Source organism: Muscardinus avellanarius (assembly GCF_963383645.1).
Source record: "Muscardinus avellanarius genome assembly, chromosome: 3".
Lineage (NCBI taxonomy): Eukaryota > Metazoa > Chordata > Mammalia > Rodentia > Gliridae > Muscardinus > Muscardinus avellanarius.
The window spans coordinates 148,291,056-148,313,645 of record NC_137788.1 but is presented as its reverse complement, the minus strand read 5'-3'; the positions used below and the strand labels follow the sequence as shown (position 1 = coordinate 148,313,645).

The following is a 22,590-nucleotide window of genomic DNA, read 5'->3' as shown; positions in this document are numbered from 1 at the left end:
TCCTATACATAAAAGAGTTTTCAAAGTTGAGTTACTCAGCTTTTCTGGAAACTTGCAAAATATTTTGTAGAAGTATCAGAGAAAAAAGAAATGATGAAAAGTCAGCGCCTGGAACTTATTATCACGTCTCACATTTTTTTCTTTTTTCTTTTTTTTTTTTTTTTTGGTGGTACTGGGGTTCCTGGAAGCCCTTCTACCTCCGGGCTACACTCCCAGACCTATTTTTTATACTTTTTTATTTGGAAACAGGGTCTCATAAGCCAGCGCGCGCGGCTGGCTTCGAACCTGCGCGATCCTTCTGTCTCTGCCTCCCAAGCGCGGGGATTACAAGCGTGCGCCACCACGCCCGGCGATGTCTCACATTTTTGTAACTATTTAAAAACAGAATTAGAGCCGGGAGTAGTGGCGGGAGTCTGGACACGTTCGTGAGACTGTACCTCAAAATTTATTTATTTTTATTTATTTTTTTGGTACTGGGGATTGAGCTCAGTGGCATTCAATTTGAGCTACACCCCAAGCCCTATTTTATTTTTTATTTTGAAACAGGGTCTCACTAAGTTGTGGAGGGCCTCACTAACTTGCAAACCTGTGATCCTCCTATCTTACCTTCCCAAGTACTGGGATTACAGGCATTTGCCACCAAGCCTGGCTTGTCTTTCCATTTTGAAGACTGCTAGGCTAAAAGCATAGAATAGGATGAGGACATAGAATAGGATGAGGACATTTTAAAAAGCTACCAAGCTTGCTATTCTTAGTGAGAGTCAGCCTTTTTTCTTGGACACTCCTTGGATTGTTGGAAGCCTTTGGTTAATTTCCAGAGTTCAATAAGTTGATTTTAGCCATTTCTGTTACTGTTCTTGTATCTTTTATGGAGAGGAGGAATTTCCAGGGTCTTATTCTCTGTATATTTATTACCTATTCACAACACTTAGTAAAGACCTGAGGCGAGGTGTGTGTGCGCATGTGTGTGTTGATGTTTTAGTTTTCATTTTTTAGTTTTGGCATTGGAGAGTGAACCCAGGGGCGCTCTACCACCGAACTACAACATTCCTAGCCCTTCTTATGTTGAAATAGGATCTTGCTAAGTTGCCTCTCGGCCTCAAACTTGTGATCCTCTTACCCTGGGCTCCGAGTCACTGGAATTACATGAGTGTGCCCCTGCGGCTTGGCGAAGTGAAATATATTAACACCATTAGGTGTGGGTTTCTAGACACCCCCTCCAGGTGTTGTAATATGTTAGAAGGCTTCCTTCTCCTGTACTATATAATTATTAAAATGAGTTCAAGTATAAGAGGAAAATATGGCATTTCAGTCCCTTTATTTTGGCTAAATTTTTTGCGCTTTTTCAAAGTCCCTGCATATTGCTATTCTAAACCTTTAGCAATCAGCATTTAATATTTCTGTCTTAGCCAGGTGTGGTGGTACATGCCTGTAATCCCAGTTCTTGGGAGACTATGACAGGAACTGGGGGGGGGGGGCTGTTTCAAAACAATAAATTAGGTCTGTAAGTGTAGCTCAAAGGCAAAATGCAGCCAGACATGGTGGCACACACCTATCATTCCCAGTACTTGGAAGGCTGAGACAATAGGATTGCAGGTTCAAGGCCAGCCTCGCCAATTTAGTGAGACTTGCAGCAGCCTAGTAAGACTGTTTCAAAATAAAAAGGGCTAGGGTGTAGCTCTGAGAATGCCCCTAAGTTCAGTCCCTAGTACTGTAAAAGAAGAAAAAGAAAAAACCCAGGTTTAGTTACTAGTACTGCAAAAAAAAAGTCTGTTTCTGCATTCAACTATAAACCTTTTTGTTTTTTTCTATTTACCCTCTCACCTTGTAAAACTTCTTTCTTTTCTCTTTCTTTGTTCTGTGCCATCTGTTTAAAACAATAAGGTTCCCCTTGCTCTGAGGAAGATGGAGCTCTCAGGAGACGTAAGATATACACTTGCTGTATCCAGTTGGTGGAATCCGGGGATTTACAAAAAGAAATAGCATCTGAGATCATTGGATTACTAATGCTGGAGGTAAGATGAAAAGTAAAGATTTACTTGTTTGGGGGGTATTATATTTTGTCAAGGAAAGGAAAACTTAAGTGCCAAATCTAGCAGAGTTTCTGTTTATGAATAATACCTATTATTAACCAAAAAAGTGGGTGAATGAGGTAAAAACCACCTGGATGTTTATATTACCTTTCTGGTACTGTACACATATATCTCTTTGAAGAGTTGGCATATCTGAAAACATTAGGGCACTGATGGAGGATTCTAACCTTTGAAGTCCTTTACAGTTATAAGTATATTATAATAATAGCAGCATAATTCTGTGAACCCTTCGTAGGACCAGTTCTGGGTTTCAGTATCAATTCAGTTATTTCAGCAAAGTGTTTCTTTCTTAGAGGTAACAAGGCGTGGACCACTTCAGATTTTCTTTATTCCATGAACTTTTAGGCTCACCGTTTTCCAGGACTACTATTGATTGAATTAGCCCATGAGTTTATTAGTGCCATCAAAGAGAGTAGCTTAGTGAATGGAAAATCTTTGGCGTTACTACCCATAATTCTCACTGCCTTGGCTACCAAAAAGGAAAATCTGGCTTATGGAAAAGGTAATTTTCTTCCAATTTTAATGACTTTTTCTTTTTTTACATAATCAAATTTATTTCACAGTGTAATTTACCTTTCTAGGTGAATTGAGTGGGGAAGAATGTAAGAAGCAATTGATTAATACCCTTTGTTCTAGCAGGTGAGTCTTTCTGATTAATGTGTAGTAGAACTTTATTATTCTATTTTTTTTTTTTTTTTTTTTTTTTTTTGGTGGTACTGGGAGTGGAACCCAGGGGCTTTTCTACCTCCAGGCTATACTCCCAGACCTATTTCATACTTTATTTGGAAACAGGGTCTCACTAAGTTGCTGTGAGCCTCACTCAGTAGCTGAAGCTGGCTTCGAACCTGTGCGATCCTCCTGTCTCAGCCTCTCAAGCACGGGGATTACAAGCATGCGCCACCATGCCTGGCATGTAGTAGAACTTTCTGAGGACTTCAAGTTGCCAAAAAAAAAAACAAAACAAAACCCAAAAAAACCCTACCATTTATTTTAGGAATTTTGTGAAGTATTTAGTCATGTAATATAAAACCTAAGATTATTTATTTTGTGATGAGTTTTAAGAGAGAGAGATAATTTACTCTGCTTTAAAACTGTATATACAGTTTTTGTTTACTTGACTTTCTATCTTAACAATATTGTCCTATAAGCATTATTCAGAGTCCCAAAGGTCCTCAAGGCTAAGAAAGTTGCCCTATTGCTATACCTTTCAGACTTTTGAGAGGGAGTAGAATAAACAAATGATTTTTGTGTACCTTAACCAGTAATTTTATTTCTGGGTATCTACCCAGGCAAGACTTTAATATATAAGAAAATCCACATATATGAACATGCCCAACACAGAAATTTGTGACTAATGTAAGCATGAGATAATAGGGACATGTAGCCAGGTGTGGTGGCGCACGCTTGTAATCCCAGTGCTTGGGAGGCTGAGACAGGATCACACAGGTTTGAAGCCAGCCTTGGTAACTTAGTGAGGCTCTCAGCAACTTAGAGCCTGTTTCCAAATAAAATGTAAAAATAGGTCTTGAGAGTATAGCCTGGAGGTAGAAAGCCTTTGGGTTCCATCCCCAGTACCGCAAAAAGTAAAATAATAATAATAATAATAATAATAATAATAATAATAATAATAGGGACATGTAAGCTATGTTAGTTAAGCTAGAGCCATTCTGAAATTTATACCATTAAAAAAATGAATTGTGTAATGACATATATCAGATGAAAATTTTTTTATACAGTCAGCAAAATAGAATACTAAGTTATAATACAATACTATAATTATCCATGGGTGTGTTAAAAGAACAGGAAGGGAATACCCAAGATTACCTAAACCAGAAAAACTGCTTTAATGATTCCTTGTATAAGATCCCCTACATAATTTTTTATTATAGGCATGTGTGCATCCATTCATTAATTTGTTTTTAGTTACACAAGCCTTTATTCAGTATGCATTATAGCTGGGCATGGTGGTGCACGCTTGTAAGCCCAGTACTTGGGAGGCTGAGACAGGAGGATCGAGGTTTGCTGCCAGCCTGAGCAACTAGCGAGGCCCTCCATAACTTAGTGAGATCCTGTTTTCAAATAAAAAATAAAATAGGGCTGGGGTTGGGGCTCAGAGATAGAATGCCCCGAGTTCAATCCCCAGTACCCAAAAACCCCATATTATGTTCTTATATTTTTCATTTAACATATCTGTCATGTCAATTTATACAGCTCTGTCATTCATTTTAGTGGTCTCATAGCATTTTATTATATCATCTAACTTATCTCCAATTGTTGGGCTATTTAGTTATTTCCTGTTTGCTCTTACAAAAAGTGTGGCAGTGAAGATTTTTATATATCTATATGACTTTTTTTTTTTTTTTTTTGGTGGTACTGGTGTTCCTGGAAACACTTCTCTGGGCTATACTCCCAGACCCATTTTTATATTTTTATTTGGAAACAGGGTCTCTTAAGCCAGCAAGACTGGCTTCGAACCTGCGTGATCCTCCTGTCTCTGCCTCCCAAGCGCAGGGATTACAAGCGTGTGCCACCGCGCCCAACCTATATGACTTTTTTTTCCCCAGATCTGGGGATGGAACCCAGGGGCATTCTACCTCTGAGCTACACCCCCAGCCCTATTTTTTATTCTTTATTTTGAAACAGGGTCTCACTAAGTTGCAGAGGGCCTCACTAAGTAGCAGAGGCTGTCTGCGAACCGTGATCCTCTGGTCTCAGCCTCCCAAATGCTGGGATTACAAGCATGTGCTACCATGCCTGGTTTATCTACATGACTTTTTACAAGCCATGTATGTAAGGATATATTTCAAATAGTAAATTGAGTGAATCTGTACTTATGTGCAGTTTTAAACTTATTGTATATTCCCTAAAATACTATGTAGAGAATGTTTATTTCCCATAATCTCACCAGTACTGGGTATCCTCAGACTTTGATTTTTGGTGTCAGAGATGGAGCCTCATCAGACTTTGGTTTTGTTAGTCTGATAGGTTAAAAACTGCTATTTTACTGTTGTAAATGATATTTTTTTAAATCTTATTTTTGGTTGTTGCAAACTGTACTTTTTACCTTTTCACTGGTTTTACAAAGTTAAATGTAAATAAATTGAAATGAAATAAACTCATATTCTTTGTCATTTTCTTTAACTAGATGGGATCCGAAATATGTAATCCAACTCACTGCCACGTTCAAGTAAGCATTATCATTCCTTTTCTCTTTATATTCTACTTTGTGAACTTTCCTCTAGAAATTGAAACACAGCAAGCTCAAAGACCACCCTACCCTGAGTAAGAGTACTGATACCTTGGATTTTTTGTTAAAAAGTTATTTTCCCACCCTCTCACCCTTCCTTCCTTCCATCCATCTGTCCCACTGTGTTGTCTGGGCTGGTCTTAAACTTGGAATCCTCTGCCTCAGCCTCCTGAGTAGGTGGGATTACAGGCACATACCATTGTACCCTTAGCTGTTTGTTATATAACTATTTTTTTCTCAAGAGAACTTTACTTAGGTAAAGTTTTCAGTTCCTTGAAGCTTGTTCATAAGAGAAAGATCATAAGAAACAGTTTTAATATTTTCCTTTTTTCTTTATTCCCTTCTCCCCAAATTTATTTCTTAAAAGATGTTTAATGGAATTTTAACCATTGAAACACCCTGAATTGAATTTTCAAAAACAAGCCAGTTAGGCTCTGACTAGAGCCTTGGAATCTTTCTTCCACAGGGATGTCCCCCTGACTCCAGAAGAGGTGGAATTTGTGGTGGGAAAAGTGTTGAAGATGTTCTCCCAGTTGAATCTTCAAGAAATACCACCTTTGGTCTATCAGCTTCTGGTTCTGTCCTCAAAGGTATAAACAAAAAATTATTTCTCTTTAATTCTGGTGTGACCAATTATGGTCATCCAGCCTTTTCACACTACTGGCGTAATACTAGAGGAAAGAGGCTTATATTTTATGTGTGGTGATTTGGTTAAGTTAAAAGGACATGCTTCTTAGCCAAGGAAAACTTACAGTTTTATCCAAGATTACCTAAACCAGAGACAACGACTTTTATGATTCCTTATATAAGATCCCTTACATAATTTTTTATTATAAGCAAGTGTGCATCCATTTGTTAATTTGCTTTTAGTTACACAAGAGTTTATTCAGTACACAATTATAGCTGGGCATGGTGGTGCACGCTTGTAATCCCAGTACTTGGGAGGCTGAGACAGGAGGATTGCAGGTTCAGGGCCAGCCTCAGCTACTTAGTAAAGCCTTCTGCAACTTAATGAGACCTTGTTTCAAAATAAAGAATAAAAAATAGGGCTGAGGATGTAGCTTGGAGATAGAATGCCCTTGGGTTCAATCCCTAGTACCAAAAACAAAACAAACAAACAAAAAAAAAAACAACTTATCTCTGCCACTAGCACACTTTCTTTATGATAGTAAAATGATTTCAGAAAAGGTAGATTATAGGCATCTTAAAGTCAACACTAAGATATTTCAAACCCTATTTGAACTTGAAAGTATTATGTTGAAAAGTGCTTTATTATTGTTGTTGTTGTTGGTGTGTGTGGTACTGGGGATTGAACCCAGGGGGATTCTACCTCCGAGCTACTACCCGGCCCTTTTTATTTTTTGTTTTGAAACACAGTCTTGCTAAGTTGCCAAGATAGCAGTATTGCTGAGGCCGGTCTTGGATCTTCAGTCCTACTGTCCTAGCCTCCCAAGTACTGGGATTATAGGCGTGCGCTACCCTGTATGGCTAAAAAATTCTTTCAATTCAGCCTGGTTACTTTGCCCTTTAATTTGGAGAGTTCACCTATTTCATATTTTTCAGGGAAGCAGGAAGAGCGCTTTGAGCGGCATCATAGCCTTCTTCAACGAGCTCGATAAGCAGCACAACGAGAGTCAGAGTGGCGATGAGTGAGTAGCGTGGGGGAATAAGATCATTTTTCCAGGGTCCTCTTCTCTTTGTGCGTTTTAGTTACTTCATTGTTATCTTCTTGTACGCTCTACCTCCACCTCAGCGCTGAGCTTCCCCAGTCCTCCCCTAGTCGCTTAGTAATAAAGTTAGGAGAATAATGCAGCCTCTTTAGCTCTTTCATTTGCCCCCCTCCAGGAAAATAGCAATAATTATCCTGCAAAATGCAGATTTAAGACTTACTGTTTGCTCTGTGCCAGAGACTGTTTGGCCTTGAGGCTACAGTGATGAGCCATTAAACAAGGTCCCTGCTCTTATTGGAAGTTTTGTGAGTAGAGAATCGAGTGGGAAGTGCTACGAGGACAGTTCAAGGGATGGTTTGGCAGAGACAGCATAGCCTCTGTAGGGTGCGCCAGCAAAGACTCCCCAGCCGAAGCCTGACTCATGTGAACTGAAAAATGTAGACCAGAGAGAACGTGCTGAGATGTGGGAGAGTGCAGAGGCAGCGCACGGTGGGCAGACCTGAGAGAGCAAACAGCGATAGAGCTTATTCTGTGCCGGTCATACGCACTGTAAACCCCACGGTCCCGCTATGCCTCTATTTTATGGATGGGGAAAGAAACAGAAATTAAGGGAATGTCTAGTGTTACACAGCCAGAAAGTGGTGGAGCTGGGATCTGAAACCGAGCAGTTGGGCTGGAGAGTTCATGGGGCTCACTCCAGTGCGCTCTCCTCCTTCCGTCTTTACTAATTCGTAGTTACTTGGCCGGCCAGTTTGTTAGAGGTGGTCTTGTGTCCTGGATTAAGCAAAGCTGACAGGTCTTGGGGAGCTCAGTCTTGAGAAGGTTGGGTTTGAGGTGTATGTTAGCACTCCATGTGGAGGCCTTGAGCAGATAGCCTGCTGTTTAGGGTGAGTGGCTGGAAATACAGACTGGAGGGGACTGACAGCACGAGGTAGGGTGGACTTGTCTAAGGAGAGAGAGAAGAGAAGGAAACCCAACGCTGAGCCTGAGTCACTACATTCAAAGGTCAAACAATGGGGAAGGATGAAACAGAAGAAAAGTTTTTTTGAGAAGAGGTCAGTGACAGTGCCCTAGAAGCTAAGAATGCTTTTCAAGGAAGAAGTGGTTAAAGTTCAAATTGCAGAACTGTTGATTAAGATGGGACTTTATTGGTTTTGGCAACATGGAAGTCATGTACAGCCCTGGCAGTAGTTGAATGGCTGTGTGTGTGGGGGGGGGGGGTACTGGGAGTGGAACCCAGGGGCTTTCTACTCTGGGCTATACTCCCAGACCTATTTTATATTTTATTTGGAAACAGGGTCTCACTAAATTGCTGAGAGCCTCACTAAGTAGTTCAGGCTGGCTTCGAACCTGTGCGATCCTCCTGTCTCAGCCTCCCAAGTGCGGGGATTACAAGCGTGCGCCACCACGCCCGGCTTAGTTGAATGGCATTTGGAGATGAGGAAAGGACAGGGCCCAGTTGAATTGGGCTCAACTAGGAAGAGAATAGTCTCAAGATGAGTGAAATAATCTCTCTAGACTGATGAGTGAAATAATCTCTATATTCTTTGAAGAGGTTTTGTTCTAAAGAGGAGCACAGAGTGGGGCAGTAAAATTTCTTGCCTTCTGCTTCCAGTGATTGTGTGCGTTCAGCGGGAGTCGGTCTGCTGTTCTTGAAGTACCTGCATTTGTCTCACTCAGATGCATACTTTCTCTTGAGTCTTTAGGCTGCTGGATCTTGTCACTGTGCCGTCAGGTGAGCTGCGTCATGTGGAAGGCACCATTATTCTACACATGGTGTTTGCTATCCAGCTGGACTACGAACTGGGCAGAGAACTTCTGAAACACTTAAAGGTAGTGCCAGTCAATGACAGGAGTTATAAATACTATAGATACTAGTCCTTAGTCTAGAGGATCTAGTTTTTTAAGTTTGAAAATAGAAAACACATGTTACTACAACCTTAAGCAAGTCAGAAATTTCCATTTAAATACTTTCCTTTAGCCGGGTGTGGTGGCGCATGCTTGTAATCCCAGTACTTGGGAGGCTGAGACAGGAGGATTGTGCAGGTTCAAAGCCAGCCTCAGCTACTTAGTGAGGCTCTCAGCAACTTAGTGAGACCCAGTTTTTAAATAAAATATAAAATAGGTCTGAGAAAGCCGGGCATGGTGGTGCACTCTTGTAATCCCCGCACTTGGGAGGCTGAGACAGGAGGATTGTGTAGGTTTGAAGCTAGCCTCAGCTACTTAGTGAGGCTCTCAGTAACTTAGTGTGACCCTGTTTCCAAAACTAGGTCTGGGAGTATAGCCCGGATGTAGAAAGCCTCTGGGTTCCACCCCTAGTACCACCAAAAAAAAAAAAAATAGGTCTGAGAGTGTAGCCCAGAGGTAGAAGGCCTCTGGGTTTCATCCCCAGTACCACCAAAAATAAATAAATAAATAAATAAATAAATAAATAAATAAATAAATTCCTTTAAATGTCCTAGGGCCAAAAAAGAAAAATGAGGACTGTTCAGCAGGAAAATCAAAATCTAATTTTTATACTATCTCTCTCTCTGTTTTTTTTTTTTTTTTTTTTTTTTTTTTTGGTGGTACTGGGGTTCCTGGAAGCCCTTCTTCCTCTGGGCTACATTCCCAGACCTATTTTATATTTTTGAAACAGGGTCTCTTACGCCAGCGCGGCTGGCATCGAACCTGCGCGATCCTCCTGTCTCCGCCTCCCAAGCGTGGGGATTACAAGCGTGCACCACCACGCCCGGCTCTCTCTCTTTTTTTTTAATGTGGCACTGAGGATTGAACCCAGAGGCATTCTGCCTCAGAGATATATCCCCAACTCAAAACAGGGTCTAAGTTGCAGAGGGCCTCACTAAATTGCCAAGGCTGGCTTTGAACCTGTCATCCTCCCATCTCGGCCTCTCAAGTACTGGAATTACAAGTGTGTGCCATCATACCCAGCTGCTGCTATCACTTTTCGTAGGTGACTTTCAATCTTCTGCTTTCCCATTTATAAATTAGGATATTGCTATTTTTAGTAGTATATCATGGAGTTTTGTGGTGCTATGCCATTTATTTATTATCTGTGAGATAGAAAAATAACCCAGAAGCACTTCAAATTCTTATAAAGAAATGTAGAATACAGGTATATTTCCCCCACCAGTTTTTGTGTTTTGAACATTTTAACCTATAGAAAAATTAAACTTCTATAAGAGCATAAAAAGCACCTGTATACCCTCCACCTACATTCGGCAGTTAAGCACTTTGCCACATTTGCCTTATCTCGATTTCTCTCTCACAATATATTTTTTTCTGAACTATTTAAAAGCAAATTGCAGAAACCCGAACACTTAAACATCCGAATACATCAGAACGCATCACCTGAGAATAATGGCATAAATAATACCATCATCGCACCTGAGAAGATTAATTTTTTTTTTTTTTTTTTGTATTGGGAATTGAACCTAGGGCCATTCTACTCTGAGTTACACCCCCAGCCCTATTTCATTATTATTATTTTTATTTTTATTTTGGTGGTCCTGGGGATGGAACCCAGGGGCTTTCTACCTCCGGGCTACACTCCCAGACCTAATTTATATTTTATTTGGAAACAGGGTCTCACTAAGTTGCTGAGAGCCTCACTAAGTAGCTGAGGCTGGCTTCAAACCTGTGCGATCCTCCTGTCTCAGGCTCCCAAGTACGGGGGATTACAAGCGTGCGCCACCACGCCCGGCTTATTATTATTATTTTTGAAACAGGGTCTCACTAAGTTGCAGAGGGCCTTACTAAGTTGCTAAGGCTGGCCATGAACCTATGATCCTCCTGTCTCAACTTCCCAAATGCTGGAATTACGAGCATGTGCCACTACACTGGGCTGATTATTTTAACTATATTGTTGAGATTTTCAAAGAACCATGTTTGTGTATTTTGATATCTGAGTATATGGTTTTTTTTGTTGTTTTATTCATCTTTGATTTTGTGTTTATTCCCTTTTTTTTGGTGTCATTTCTTTTAGGCCTGAAAGATCTATTTTTTAGACTTTATTGAGGTAGATTTACCTAACTTAAAATTTACTCATTATAAGTATACACAGTGATTTTTCATAAATCTGCCTAGTTTTGCAACTGTCACCATAGTCCAGATTTAGAACATTTTTATCACCCTATAAGACCCCTCATGTGCATTTAATCTCCATTCCCACACCCAGGCCGAGGCGACCACCAATATTCCTTCTGTATCTGGACACGTGTCATAGAAATGGAATATATAACATCTTTTGAGTATGACTTTTTTCATCTAGTGTAATGTTTTAAGTTTCATCCATGTTATAGCATATATCCATACTTAATTTCTTGTTTATGTTGACTAGTACTCCATTGTATGGATATATCAATATTGCTTAGTTGTTCATAAGAGTTGATGAACATGAGCTTTTTTTCTTTTGGGCTGTTATGAATAATGCTGTTATGAGCATTCAACTGCAAGTTTTTGTGTGGACATGTTTTATCAAGTAGAAACCTAGGAGGGGGATTACTAGCTTGTCGATACATTTATGCTTAGTGTTTAACAAACTGCCAAACTGTTTTGCAAAGCATTTCTGTCATTTTACATTTCTGCTGTCACTGTATGAAGGCCTCTGCTTCTCTCTGTACCAGCCAGCATTTGTTATTAGTGTTGTCTGTGTTTTGTTTGTTTGTTTGTTTTGTTTGGCACTGGGGATTGAACCTGGGGTCTTGCTACTTCCAAGCTACAATACAGCCCTAATTTATTTTTTAGTTTGAAAAGGTCTTCCTAAGTTGCTGAGATGGCTTTGAACTTGTAGTTCTCCTTGGTCTCAGCTTCCAAAGTACTGGAATTACAAACGTGCGCCACCATGACAGGCTTGCCTTTTTTATTATACCCATTCTTAACTGGCATGAAATAGTGTGAGATTTTATTTTGTATATCCTTAATAACTGATTATGATGAGATATCTATTTAAATATTTTGCCCATTTCTGGCAGTACTGGGGATTGAACCCAGGGACATTCTACTTCTGAGCTACAGCTACATCCCCAGCCCTCTTTTTTATTTTTTATTCGGAAACAGTCTCACTGAGATGCAAAGGGCCTCATTAAGTAGCTGAAGCTGACATCATGATCCTCCTGTCTCAGCCTCCCAAATGCTGGGATTATAAGTGTCAGCGTGACCAGGCCCAGCTTATTTCCCCCATTTTTGATTGCATTGTTTCCTATTGTGTTATAAGGAGTTTTTGTATATCCTTTATCAGGGATATGTTCTTTATTTTTATACCCCTTTTACCAGGTATATAATTAGCAAATATTTTTCCCCGAGTTACTTGTTTGTTTCTTTGTTTTGTGTGTGTGTGTGTGTGTGTGTGTGTGTGTGTGTGTGTGTGTGATGCTGAGGATTGAACCCAGGGCTACATCCCAGCCCTATTTTATTTTTTCATACAGAATCTTACTAAGTTGCTGAGGGCCTTGCTAAATTGCTGAGGCTGGCTGTGAACCTTTGTTCTTCCTGTCTCAGCCGCTCAAAGGTTACAAGCATGCACCACCATGCCAAGCTACTTTCCTAATTGTATTTTGTGAAGCACAAAAATTTCACAAGTCTAGTTTATCAGTATTCTTGTACATATAACTGGGCATGGTGCACATTCTTGGAATCCTACTTTTGGGAGGCTGAGACAGGAGGATTGCAGGTTCACAGCCTTAGGTACTTGGTGAGGGCCTCCAAAACTTAGTGAAACCCTGTTTCAAAATAAAGAATAAAATATAAGTAGCTTGGAGGTAGAATGCCTCTGTATTCAATCCCCAGTAACACACCAAAAAAATTGTATATAATGATTTTAGTTATTTTATCTAAGAAATTCTTACCTAGTCCAAGGTCTTAAAATTTTTTTGTTTTTTTTTTTTCTTATAAAAGTTGTATAGTATCAGATCTTAAAATTAGGTTTTTTTGTTTTTGTTTTTTGCTTTTCTTTTTGGTGGTACTGGGGTTCTTGGAAACCTTTCTACCTTCTGGGCTACCCGCCCAGACTATATATATATATATTTATATTTATATTTATATTTATATTATATTATATTTATTTATTTTTGGTGGTACTGGGGTTCCTGGAAGCCCTTCTATCTCCGGGCTACACTCCCAGACCTATTTTATACTTTTTTATTTTTGGAAACAGGGTCTCTTAAGCCAACGAGGTTGGCTTCGAACCTGTGCGATCCTCCTGTCTCCGCCTCCCAAACGCGGGGATTACAAGTGTGCGCCACCACGCTCGGCTATTTTTATATTTTTATTTGGAAACAGGGTCTCTTAAGCCAGCAAGTCTGGCTTCGAACCTGTGCAATCCTCCTGTCTCCGCCTCCCAAGCATGGGGATTACAAGTGTTTGGCACCATGCCCGGCTCTTAAATTTAGGTTTTTGATCTCTATTCAAGGACCTATTTTTCTGTAGGCTGTGCTATACTTTTAAGATGTAAATAATGACTCCTTTTTTGTCTTTTTACTCTAGGCAGGACCGCAAGGAGATTCCAGTAATAACTTATGTCCCTTCAGCATTGCATTCCTTCTCTCTTTAGCAAGAATACAAAGATTTGAGGAACAGGTATTTTTAAATCACATTTTGGTTCCTTTTGTTGATAAGACAAAATATAAGAACCCGCTCTAGTTATTATCTTTTCTTAAATAGCTCTACCCTATCCTGTGGGGCTTCTAGAAAACTTGAGACACTTGGTTTGTGCATTTCCTGTTGTGTTAAGCCAGAGAGATAGGTGGGAATGAGGGAGGCGGGAACATGTCACAAGCCAATAGCAAGAGTGGAAGTGCAGCTGGAGGTTCACCCGCACTCTCATTCCACTGTAGCTTCTAAGAAGTTGTACCTGACCAAGTTGAAATTAATGAGAATAGGGTAATCCCAAGGACGAAAATAAAATTTCTATCCATTTTTCTCCTATGTGTTCCAAGTTTTGTGGTAATACTTATATTGATTTAGCAATTTTTTTTTTTTTTTGCTAAAAAGGCCTTTCTTCATCTCCTAAATTCCCACTGAGAGTCGTAATTCTTGTCTTATCTTTATCTAGACAGTTTTCATAGGGATGGGCACGTGTGAGTTGCAGCTGCCATAGAAGTTACAGGGTTAAGACATAGCATGAGTGGTAGTTTTTGCTTTATTTTTTTGTTTCTTTCATTGTCTTAGGTGTTTGATATTTTGAAGACTTCTATTTTGAAAAGCTTTAAAGATCTTCAGCTTCTCCAAGGCTCAAAATTTCTTCAGAATCTAGTCCCTCAACAGTCTTGTATTTCAACCATGATCCTGGAAGTGGTCAAGAATAGGTGAGTTGGTGAACCATATTCCAAACGCTTTACAAAATACTTAGTGTTAGAAAATGCAGTGTGGCGCCGTGTTTATGGCTCATTTGAGGAAACTGGTGATGATAGCTACTGACTTCATATATTAAGGTTTATTCTCTTATAATTGGTCAAGCAAGCCTTTCCATATGGAAAGAGTCTCCAGTCTCAGGACCTGACATCTTGGCCACCTTGATAACAAGAGTGTAATACTGACACGGGTGTGTATGTTCCTTCCACTGCACTGCAACTCTTTATTGGCTTGACTTTTTTACTGACTTTTTGTGTGTGTGGTGCTGGTGATTGAACCCAGGGGCAGTCTACCTCCAGGCTTCACCCCCATCTTTTATTCTTTATTTTGAAACAGGGTCTCACTAAGTTGCACAGGGCCTCACTAAATAGCTGAGGCTGGCCTTAAACCCTGATTCTCCTGTCTCAGCCTCCTAAATGCTGGGATTATAAGTGTGCACCTAGCTTACTGACTTTTTTTTTTTTTTTGGTGGTACTGGGGTTCCTGGAAACCCTTCTACCTCTGGGCTACACTCCCAGACCTATTTTATATTTTTATTTGGAAACAGGGTCTCTTAAGCCAGCAAGGCTGACTTCGAACCTGCGCAATCCTTCTGTCTCCACCTCCCAAGCACCGGGATTACAAGTGCCCGCCTGTCGACTGACTTCTTTTTAAGAGAGTAAAAAATACTGAGAGTTTTATTTCGTTTGTTGCAGTTTGGGGCTGATAGTTACAATTGAATTACTCCCTAGCAGTTTTAGACAAATACATTTAGAAGACATGGAAAACACATGGTTTAGCTGTTGTAACCATCTTTATGATGTCACGTAATTTTTTCTGTGGATTAAGTAGTTTTACAGTTTTATAATTTAAGATAGGTTTCTTCCAGATGTTGGAATTCTGACTTAGGTTGAATTTCTATGAGTTTGACAAATTTAAAACTTTTGGTTTAAAATCATTTCTGAATGTTTTGCCATTGGTAGGCTTTAAAGCCTCTTTCTCTGCTCTGTATCTGGCTATTACTTTTCCTGAGGTTTATGGTTGTGTCTCCAATCTTTTCCCATCCCTGTCTCTCCAAGTTGGGCTAAACAAATAAGCACTAACTAACTAAATTCTGGAAAACTGCCTATCTCTTGGAAGTCACAACCAGTGATAGAACTTAGAAGCATCTCCATCTGTAATTAGCATGGAGTGGGTTTTTGCCACCAAGTGAAACCAGCTCCCTGTTAGTGTCTAAAGTGAATAGTCAGCCAGGCGTGGTGGTGCACGCTTATAATCCCAGCACGTGGGAAGCTGAGAAAGCAAGATCACCAGTTCATGGCCAGCCTCAGCAACTTAGTGAAATTCTGTTCTAAAATAAAAAAGTAAAATAGATCTGGTAGTGTAGCTTAGAGGTTAGAATGCCTCTGGGTTCAATCCCCAGTGCCAAAATAAATAAGTAAAATTAGAAGCATTTCTGTGTAACACGGTGTATTCTTGAAAAGCCTTCTGTTTTAGAAAATTATACTTTAAAAATAATAGGACCTGTGAGGAAAATAAGATAGGGCCGACTTAATATATTTGACTTTGTAACCAGAACACTACAGTAATTTACATTGTTACTATAAAAGTCTTGTAATAAGTGTAGTGTTTTACTGTGAGCAGTAAGTCCAAGTAGCTTGGAACAGAATGGGACCAAATGCATAGATATTGGCAAGAACCATATAAACACTTTAAAGATACTGATATGTTTATTGCCTAAGCCAGAGGGAAATGAGGTCACCGGCATCATGAACAGTGCTGTGTCCAGTCAGAGTTTCAGTGTTCAGCCGTATTAACATATTGTATGTTTCCCTGCAGATATTTTGAGGTGCAGAGCATTAATGTACTAGGAAACAATCACCTGTGAACCAGCCATATGACTTTTAGGTTTTACTGACTGGCCTGTTTGCCAGCCATGTATGACCTCTTCCATGTAAACACTTGTTCTCCTCTTCCTTCTTACCATGTTAAGATTATTAACAGTACTTATTTAGACTTCATAATAAAGTTTGCTGGTTTTTTCTTTGAGTGCTGTTTTTTTAATCATCTTTTTTGGGGGAAATATTCATAAATATATGGTCTTTGCAGGAGTTCTTTATGGTCTGATTTGTGGATAAACTTTTGAGTCTTATATCTGAAATTATTTTGTCCTACCATTTGAACAGTACTTTCACTGGGTATAGAATTCTAAGTTCATAATCATTTCATTGTTTTTTCATTGAGAATTGCTGAAGAAAAGCCTAAGGATTTTCTGATTTTTTTTGTATTATACTCTGTTCTCTTTTTTTTTTGGTGGTACTGGGGTTCCTGGAAGCCCTTCTACCTCCGGGCTACACTCCCAGACCTATTTTTACATTTTTTTATTTGGAAACAGGGTCTCCTAAGCCAGCGCACGCGGCTGGCTTCGAACCTGCGTGATCCTCCTGTCTGCCTCCCAAGCGCGGGGATTACAAGCGCGCACCACCACGCCCGGCTTATTCTTTATTTTGAAACAGGATCCCACTGAGTTGCAGAGGGCCTCATTAAGTCGATGAGGCTGTCTGCGAACTGCGATCCTCTGGTTTCAGTCTCCCGAATGCTGGGATTACAAGCGTGCACACCACGCCCGGCTTGTCTTTTTTTTTTTTTTTTTTAATTCTATAATCTCTCTCATCTCTCTGGGAATATTAATTTGACTTTTAAAATCTTCTGTTTATTCTTTTAACCTTTCTCCAGTCTGGAGATAATGCTCAGTGATACTTGCTTAGCATGTGTTTGGGTTAAATCTCTAGCACTAGAAAGAAAAAAAAGAAATTCCTTTAACCTTTTTTCTCAAGTACTAGTTTTCTTTGTCAAATATGGTGCTTATCCTCTTCCAAGTTATTTTTTCTTGTTGGTGATTATTTGGTGTGTGTGTGTGTGTGTGTGTGTGTGTGTGTGTGTGTGTGTGTGTGTATGATCCTCAGCAGTTTGAGGGTGCTATGTCTACCTAACACATATGATGGGGGGATAGTCATCTTGTAGGTGTGGAGCCTCTAATTCTCCAGCGAGTTACATTCTCCCAAGAGAGCCAGCCTGTATTCCTGTATCCTGTTCCCCTACTCACAGGTGCTGCCTGCAGCTGGTTTCTTTGCTGCTGCTTGGCATGGGCTGGTGTGCAGTGGGGTCTTGGAGAGGATGTGTGCACTGAACTGTTGATATCGCAGCTTTCCAGCAGCCATGATGTTTCAGGGCTCCTTCAACTCAGTTTGTCTGCCCTTGCTATCCACCTTCATTCTTTTTTTTTTTTTTTTTTTTTTGCGAGTCTGAGGGTGGAACCCAGGGGCATTCGACCTCTGAGCTACACCTCCTGCCCTATTTTTTATTCTTTATTTTGAAACCGGGTCTCAATGAGTTGCAGAGGCCCTCACTATGTAGCTGAGGCTGTCCTCGAACTGCGATCCTCTGGCCTCAGTCTCCCGAATGCTGGGATTACAAGTGTGCGCCACCACACCCGGCTACCTTCATTCATTCTTATATAATTTCTTTATTTATAGGTTCTTTTAATTTCTGGGCAGTCAAAACACCTCTTATTTTCCCACATTTTAAAGGTTGTATATATACCATTTATATATTGTATATGTATAGACACGTTTTAAAACATGTACTGTGCCATTTATAACCACAGACTTAGGTACATATATGCACAAATATACATTATACATACATGTGTATCTTTTCTAAACTGGGATGAGAAGAATGGAGCACGTGTTCAGTCTGTTGAAATGTTTTGAGAACCTGTTCACAAGTGTCTCCTTCATTCTGTAGTTCTGCATTGTAATTTTTTTCTTTTTTTCTTTTTTTTTTTTTTGTGGTACTGGGGGTGGAACCCAGGGGTTTTTCTACCTCTGGGCTATACTACCAGACCTATTTTATACTTTAATTGGAAACAGTCTCATTAAGTTGCAGAGAGGCTCACTAAGTAGCTGAGGCTGATTTTGAACCTATGCAATCCTCCTGTCTCAGCCTCCCAAGCACTTGGGATTACAAGTGTGTGCCACCACGCCTAGCTGTAATTTGTTTTTGTTTAACAGGTAAATACAATGATGTCAAAGGTTGTTATAAGCTTATCATTTTCACTGTCATCAAGGTGGTATAATCAAGGATTCAACTACTTTATAAAAAGTTATTTTGTAGTTCTAACTCGTGCTGTTGAAAATTATTCATCGATTTATGCTATAAAAATAACTTGAGTTCCTTCTGTATACCAACCTTGTGCTAGGCTGTGTGATAAAAATATAACTGTACTGTGCCTGCAGCCCTGGAGACTCAAAAGTCTAGGGAAGGAAGCAGACTGCTAAGCTTATATATGATGTAAATGTTGTCAGTGTTGTGGGGAAATAGAAGAAACAATTCACTTTTAGTCATGTAGTCATGAATTTTTTTTTTTTCTATACTGGGGATTGAACCCAAGGACATTCTACCTCTGAGCTACACCTCCAGCCCTTTTTTTATTCTTTATTTTGAAACAGAGTCTCACTAAGTTGCAGAGGCCTAAGTAGCTGGAGAACCTGCGCTCCTCCTATCTCAGCCTCCCAAGTACTGGGATTACAAGTGTGTGCCATTACGACTGTCTTAGTCATGAAATCTTGAATGGGAATCTGCTAATGTTTGTTATATCAAAATGTATAGTTCCATTTAGTTTCTGGATTTTCTCAGTTCCATTTTGGATTTTCTGGATTTTCTGAAGTTCCATCCATAAAGACCCTATGCCTATTGTTCCCTTTAATGTAGAATCCTGCCAGATAAGGATCCATGAAAAGGAAAGGTTCGTGTGTGAAGCCTGTTGCTATCTGTTGAAGTGAGGCAATGTGCAAGGTGGCAATGAAAATAAAAGCAGGTGTCTTCTGTCTTTTCAACCAAGCTTTGTTTTCTTTCAGTGTTCATAGTTGGGATCATGTTACACAGGGCCTGGTAGAGCTTGGTTTCATTTTAATGGATTCGTACGGGCCAAAGAAAATACCTGATGGAAAAGCTATTGAAACCAGCCCTAGTCTTTCTAAAACACCAAACCAGCATGCGTGTAAGTTGGGAGCTAATATCCTGTTGGAAACTTTTAAGGTGAGACTGGTTTGACAACCATTCCCTCATTTTGTTTAAATGATGTCAGTAGAGCAGGATGTTTGCCTGGTAGACAGGTTGAGAAGGACGTTTGAGTTACTAGTAGTTTGACAGAGTGTAGCAGAGCTCAGGATGGATCTAGAACAACACGTGTCTAGTCTGATGGAATACTTGCTTTCTCATCCTTTAGGTTTTCATTTATTCCATATGGCTTATTCCTTCTGACCATTTCTTAGAAGTTTGAATGTAACATAGCTTTTTTTTTTTTTCTTCCTCTAGCAGTAAATCACCTCTGGTTTTTGTTTTGTTTTAATATTTCCTTGTTAAATAATTTTTAGACTATGTAGATCATCAAGTTTGAAGAATTATGTTTATTGGTTCATTGTTTTTTAAAGAACCCAGATGGAGAATTTACTTTTTTTTGCATCAGTACCAAAAATGACTCATCTCAACTTTAATTTCTGAAAGTTTTCAAAAATTCGTTTCCTTTCAAATAAAAAACAGTCATGTCATATCTGATTCTAAACATCTTTGCTAGTGATTCCTGTAAGTGGTTTTTATAGGATTCTGTTGTTTAATGTAACTGTATACCAAAACTGCTTGCTGAAAAGTGTTATTAAGAGAGAAGTCTAAATGTAAATCTAGTGTTTTGATCTAAAACGATGAAGTAAATGGAGATGTTGGGTTTATTAATATATAGAGCATGTAACTGCTAGTAAGTACTAAGTCTAAGGTGAAAGAAATGAGTTTATACCTCAAAGTAAGCAAGTTCAAGTAAGAACTTTAAAATTCAAGTGAAAATTCAGAATGGGTCTTCTTCATGCAACTGCTCTGCTTTTTTGTGTGCGTGCTAGGATTGAACCCAGGGACATTCTACCTCTGAGCTATATTCCCAGTCCTATTTTACTTTTTGAAACAGGATCTCACTAAGTTGCTGAGGCTGGGCTACAAACCTGTAATCCTCCTGTCTCAGCCTCCCAAGTAACTGGGATTATAGGCGTGTGCACCGTGCAGCTTGCTCTGCTTCTTGAAACTGAGAAGGTATTGGTGAAGTATTTTTTTTATGGTTTTTAAAATTTTTAATGGGCTTTAAAATGCTAATCTTATAGAATTAAAGTTATAGGTACTGTGAGACGTGTGAATTTGGCCTGTAATGGATACCTAAGTAGAATTAGTCCCAGTTGATGTCTGACCTTAAGTGTCATAATTCTTTGATGTGATCTGTACTTTTAGGCTAATACAGATGGCATTTACCTTGTTAATGAATCATCTGAGCACAGAATGAAGGAAAAGTCATGAGTCTATCTTCCCAGATGATTATATTCTATTGTGATTTTTGTCTGAAGTTCAGTTGTATAGTTGAACTTTACCTATATCCAAACTGTTTTTGTTTGTTTGTTTTTTGTGGTTCTGGAGATTGAACCCAGGAGCATTCTTACTCCAAGCCACACTCCCAGCCCAATTTTTTTATTCTTTAATTTGAAACAGGGTCTCACTAAGTTGTGGAGGGCCTCACTAAGTAGCTGAGGCTGGCCGCAAACCTGTGATCCTCCTGTCTCAGCCTCCCAAGAATTGGGATTACAAGCGTGCGCCACCAATGCCCGGCTTCCAAGCTGTTCTTGCCACACTGAATGTACAGTGATTCACTTACAAGCTGAAGCTTGGTCACCCAGGAATGTTTTATTGGTTCTGTTCTTTTCAGATCCATGAGATGATCAGACAAGAAATTCTGGAGCAAGTCCTCAACCGGGTTATTACCAGAGCATCCTCTCCCATCAGTCATTTCTTAGGTACTAAGCTTCAAAAGGAACAGTAAAGTTCTTAGAGAATATTTTCTTTTAAATATTATAATGATTTCATCCTAGAGGGAAAGTTTGAAAGATTCGGTAGAGTGTAATGTAGTATCTTTGGTTATGATGCCAGTGAGACATATAAATCCACTTACGTTGTCTTTGGTTGTCAGTAAGAAGGAAAGGAGCACTTACCTAATGAGTGAAACTTCCGTTTTGCATCAGCATTTGGTGTGTGTGTGTGTGTGTGTGTGTGTGTGTGTGTGTGTGTACACTAGGGACTGAACCCAAAGGCATTCTACCTCCAAGTGACACCCCCAGCCCTATTTTATTTCTTATTTGGAAACAGGGTCTCCCTAAGTTATTGAGGTTGGCTTTGAACCTGCAATCCTCCTATTTCAGCCTTCCAAGCACTGAGATTACATGTATGAGCCACCACACCTGACAAACTTTTTTTTTTTTTTTTTTTTTTTGGCGGTACTGGGGTTCCTGGAAGCCCTTCTACCTCCGGGCTACACTCCCAGACCTATTTTATACTTTTTATGTGGAAACAGGTTCTCTTAAGCCAGCGCGGCTGGCTTTGAACCTGCGCGATCCTCCTGTCTCCGCCTCCCCAGCGCGGGGATTACAAGCATGCCCACCACACCCGGCCTGACAAATATTTTTTTTTAATACTTCCCAAATTATTGCTGTCTTTCTGCCACACATTGACCTCGTCTCTTAGCCCTAGACATTCTGAAAGTACTTTTCTCTCTGTTAACCTCTGAATTTTCTGTTTCCAGTATGTGTCTCCTAATGTCTCGATCCACTTCCCTTTTCTTAGAGACTGATTATCTTAATTTCTCTGTCATGCAACACTGTTCACAACTTATCTAAAACATTGAGAGAGGCTGTCTGATAACTCTGATAGTTTGTTTATCCTTCCTGTGGCCAATCTTCTTTCTCCTTTAATGACAGGTTCTTCCTTCTACCTTAAATGTCAAAGCTCTGCAAATCCAGTGCTTAGGACTTTATCCCCTTTTTTTTTTATAGCTTTATTGAGGTATAATGAAATATAATAATCTCCATATTTAAAGTATACAACTCTGACGCCACCACCACCTCAAGATGAACATGTCTGTCATTCACAGATGCTTCCAGGTACCTCTTGTCCTCCATCCCTCTTTTTCTCCCCACCCAGTCTCCAGTCTGGTCTGTTTTATAAATTAAAAGTTTTGTTAGCTGGGTCTGACAACACATGCTTGTAACCCCTGTACTTGAGAGACTGATAGGAGGATCATAGGTTCGCAGCCAGCCTCAGATACTTAGTGAGACCCTGTTTCAAAATTAAAAAATTAAAAAAAATAGGGCTGGAGTGTAGC

The 22,590-nt window shown here is 39.7% G+C and overlaps 1 protein-coding gene across 1 annotated transcript in view; it reads left to right on the top strand.

Annotated features, from left to right (window-relative positions):
• FANCI (FA complementation group I) overlaps nt 1-22,590 on the top strand; it is a gene marked incomplete at both ends in the record, with an annotated part of 58,823 nt that overhangs the window by 6,112 nt on the left and 30,121 nt on the right. Inside the window, 11 exons of the mRNA XM_080691691.1 lie at nt 1,885-2,015; nt 2,439-2,595; nt 2,675-2,732; nt 5,239-5,280; nt 5,807-5,930; nt 6,904-6,989; nt 8,717-8,843; nt 13,494-13,586; nt 14,178-14,314; nt 19,259-19,439; nt 21,142-21,229. Coding sequence (XP_080547817.1) covers nt 1,885-2,015; nt 2,439-2,595; nt 2,675-2,732; nt 5,239-5,280; nt 5,807-5,930; nt 6,904-6,989; nt 8,717-8,843; nt 13,494-13,586; nt 14,178-14,314; nt 19,259-19,439; nt 21,142-21,229 — 1,224 coding nt within the window. The remainder of the gene's footprint in view (nt 1-1,884; nt 2,016-2,438; nt 2,596-2,674; nt 2,733-5,238; nt 5,281-5,806; nt 5,931-6,903; nt 6,990-8,716; nt 8,844-13,493; nt 13,587-14,177; nt 14,315-19,258; nt 19,440-21,141; nt 21,230-22,590) is intronic.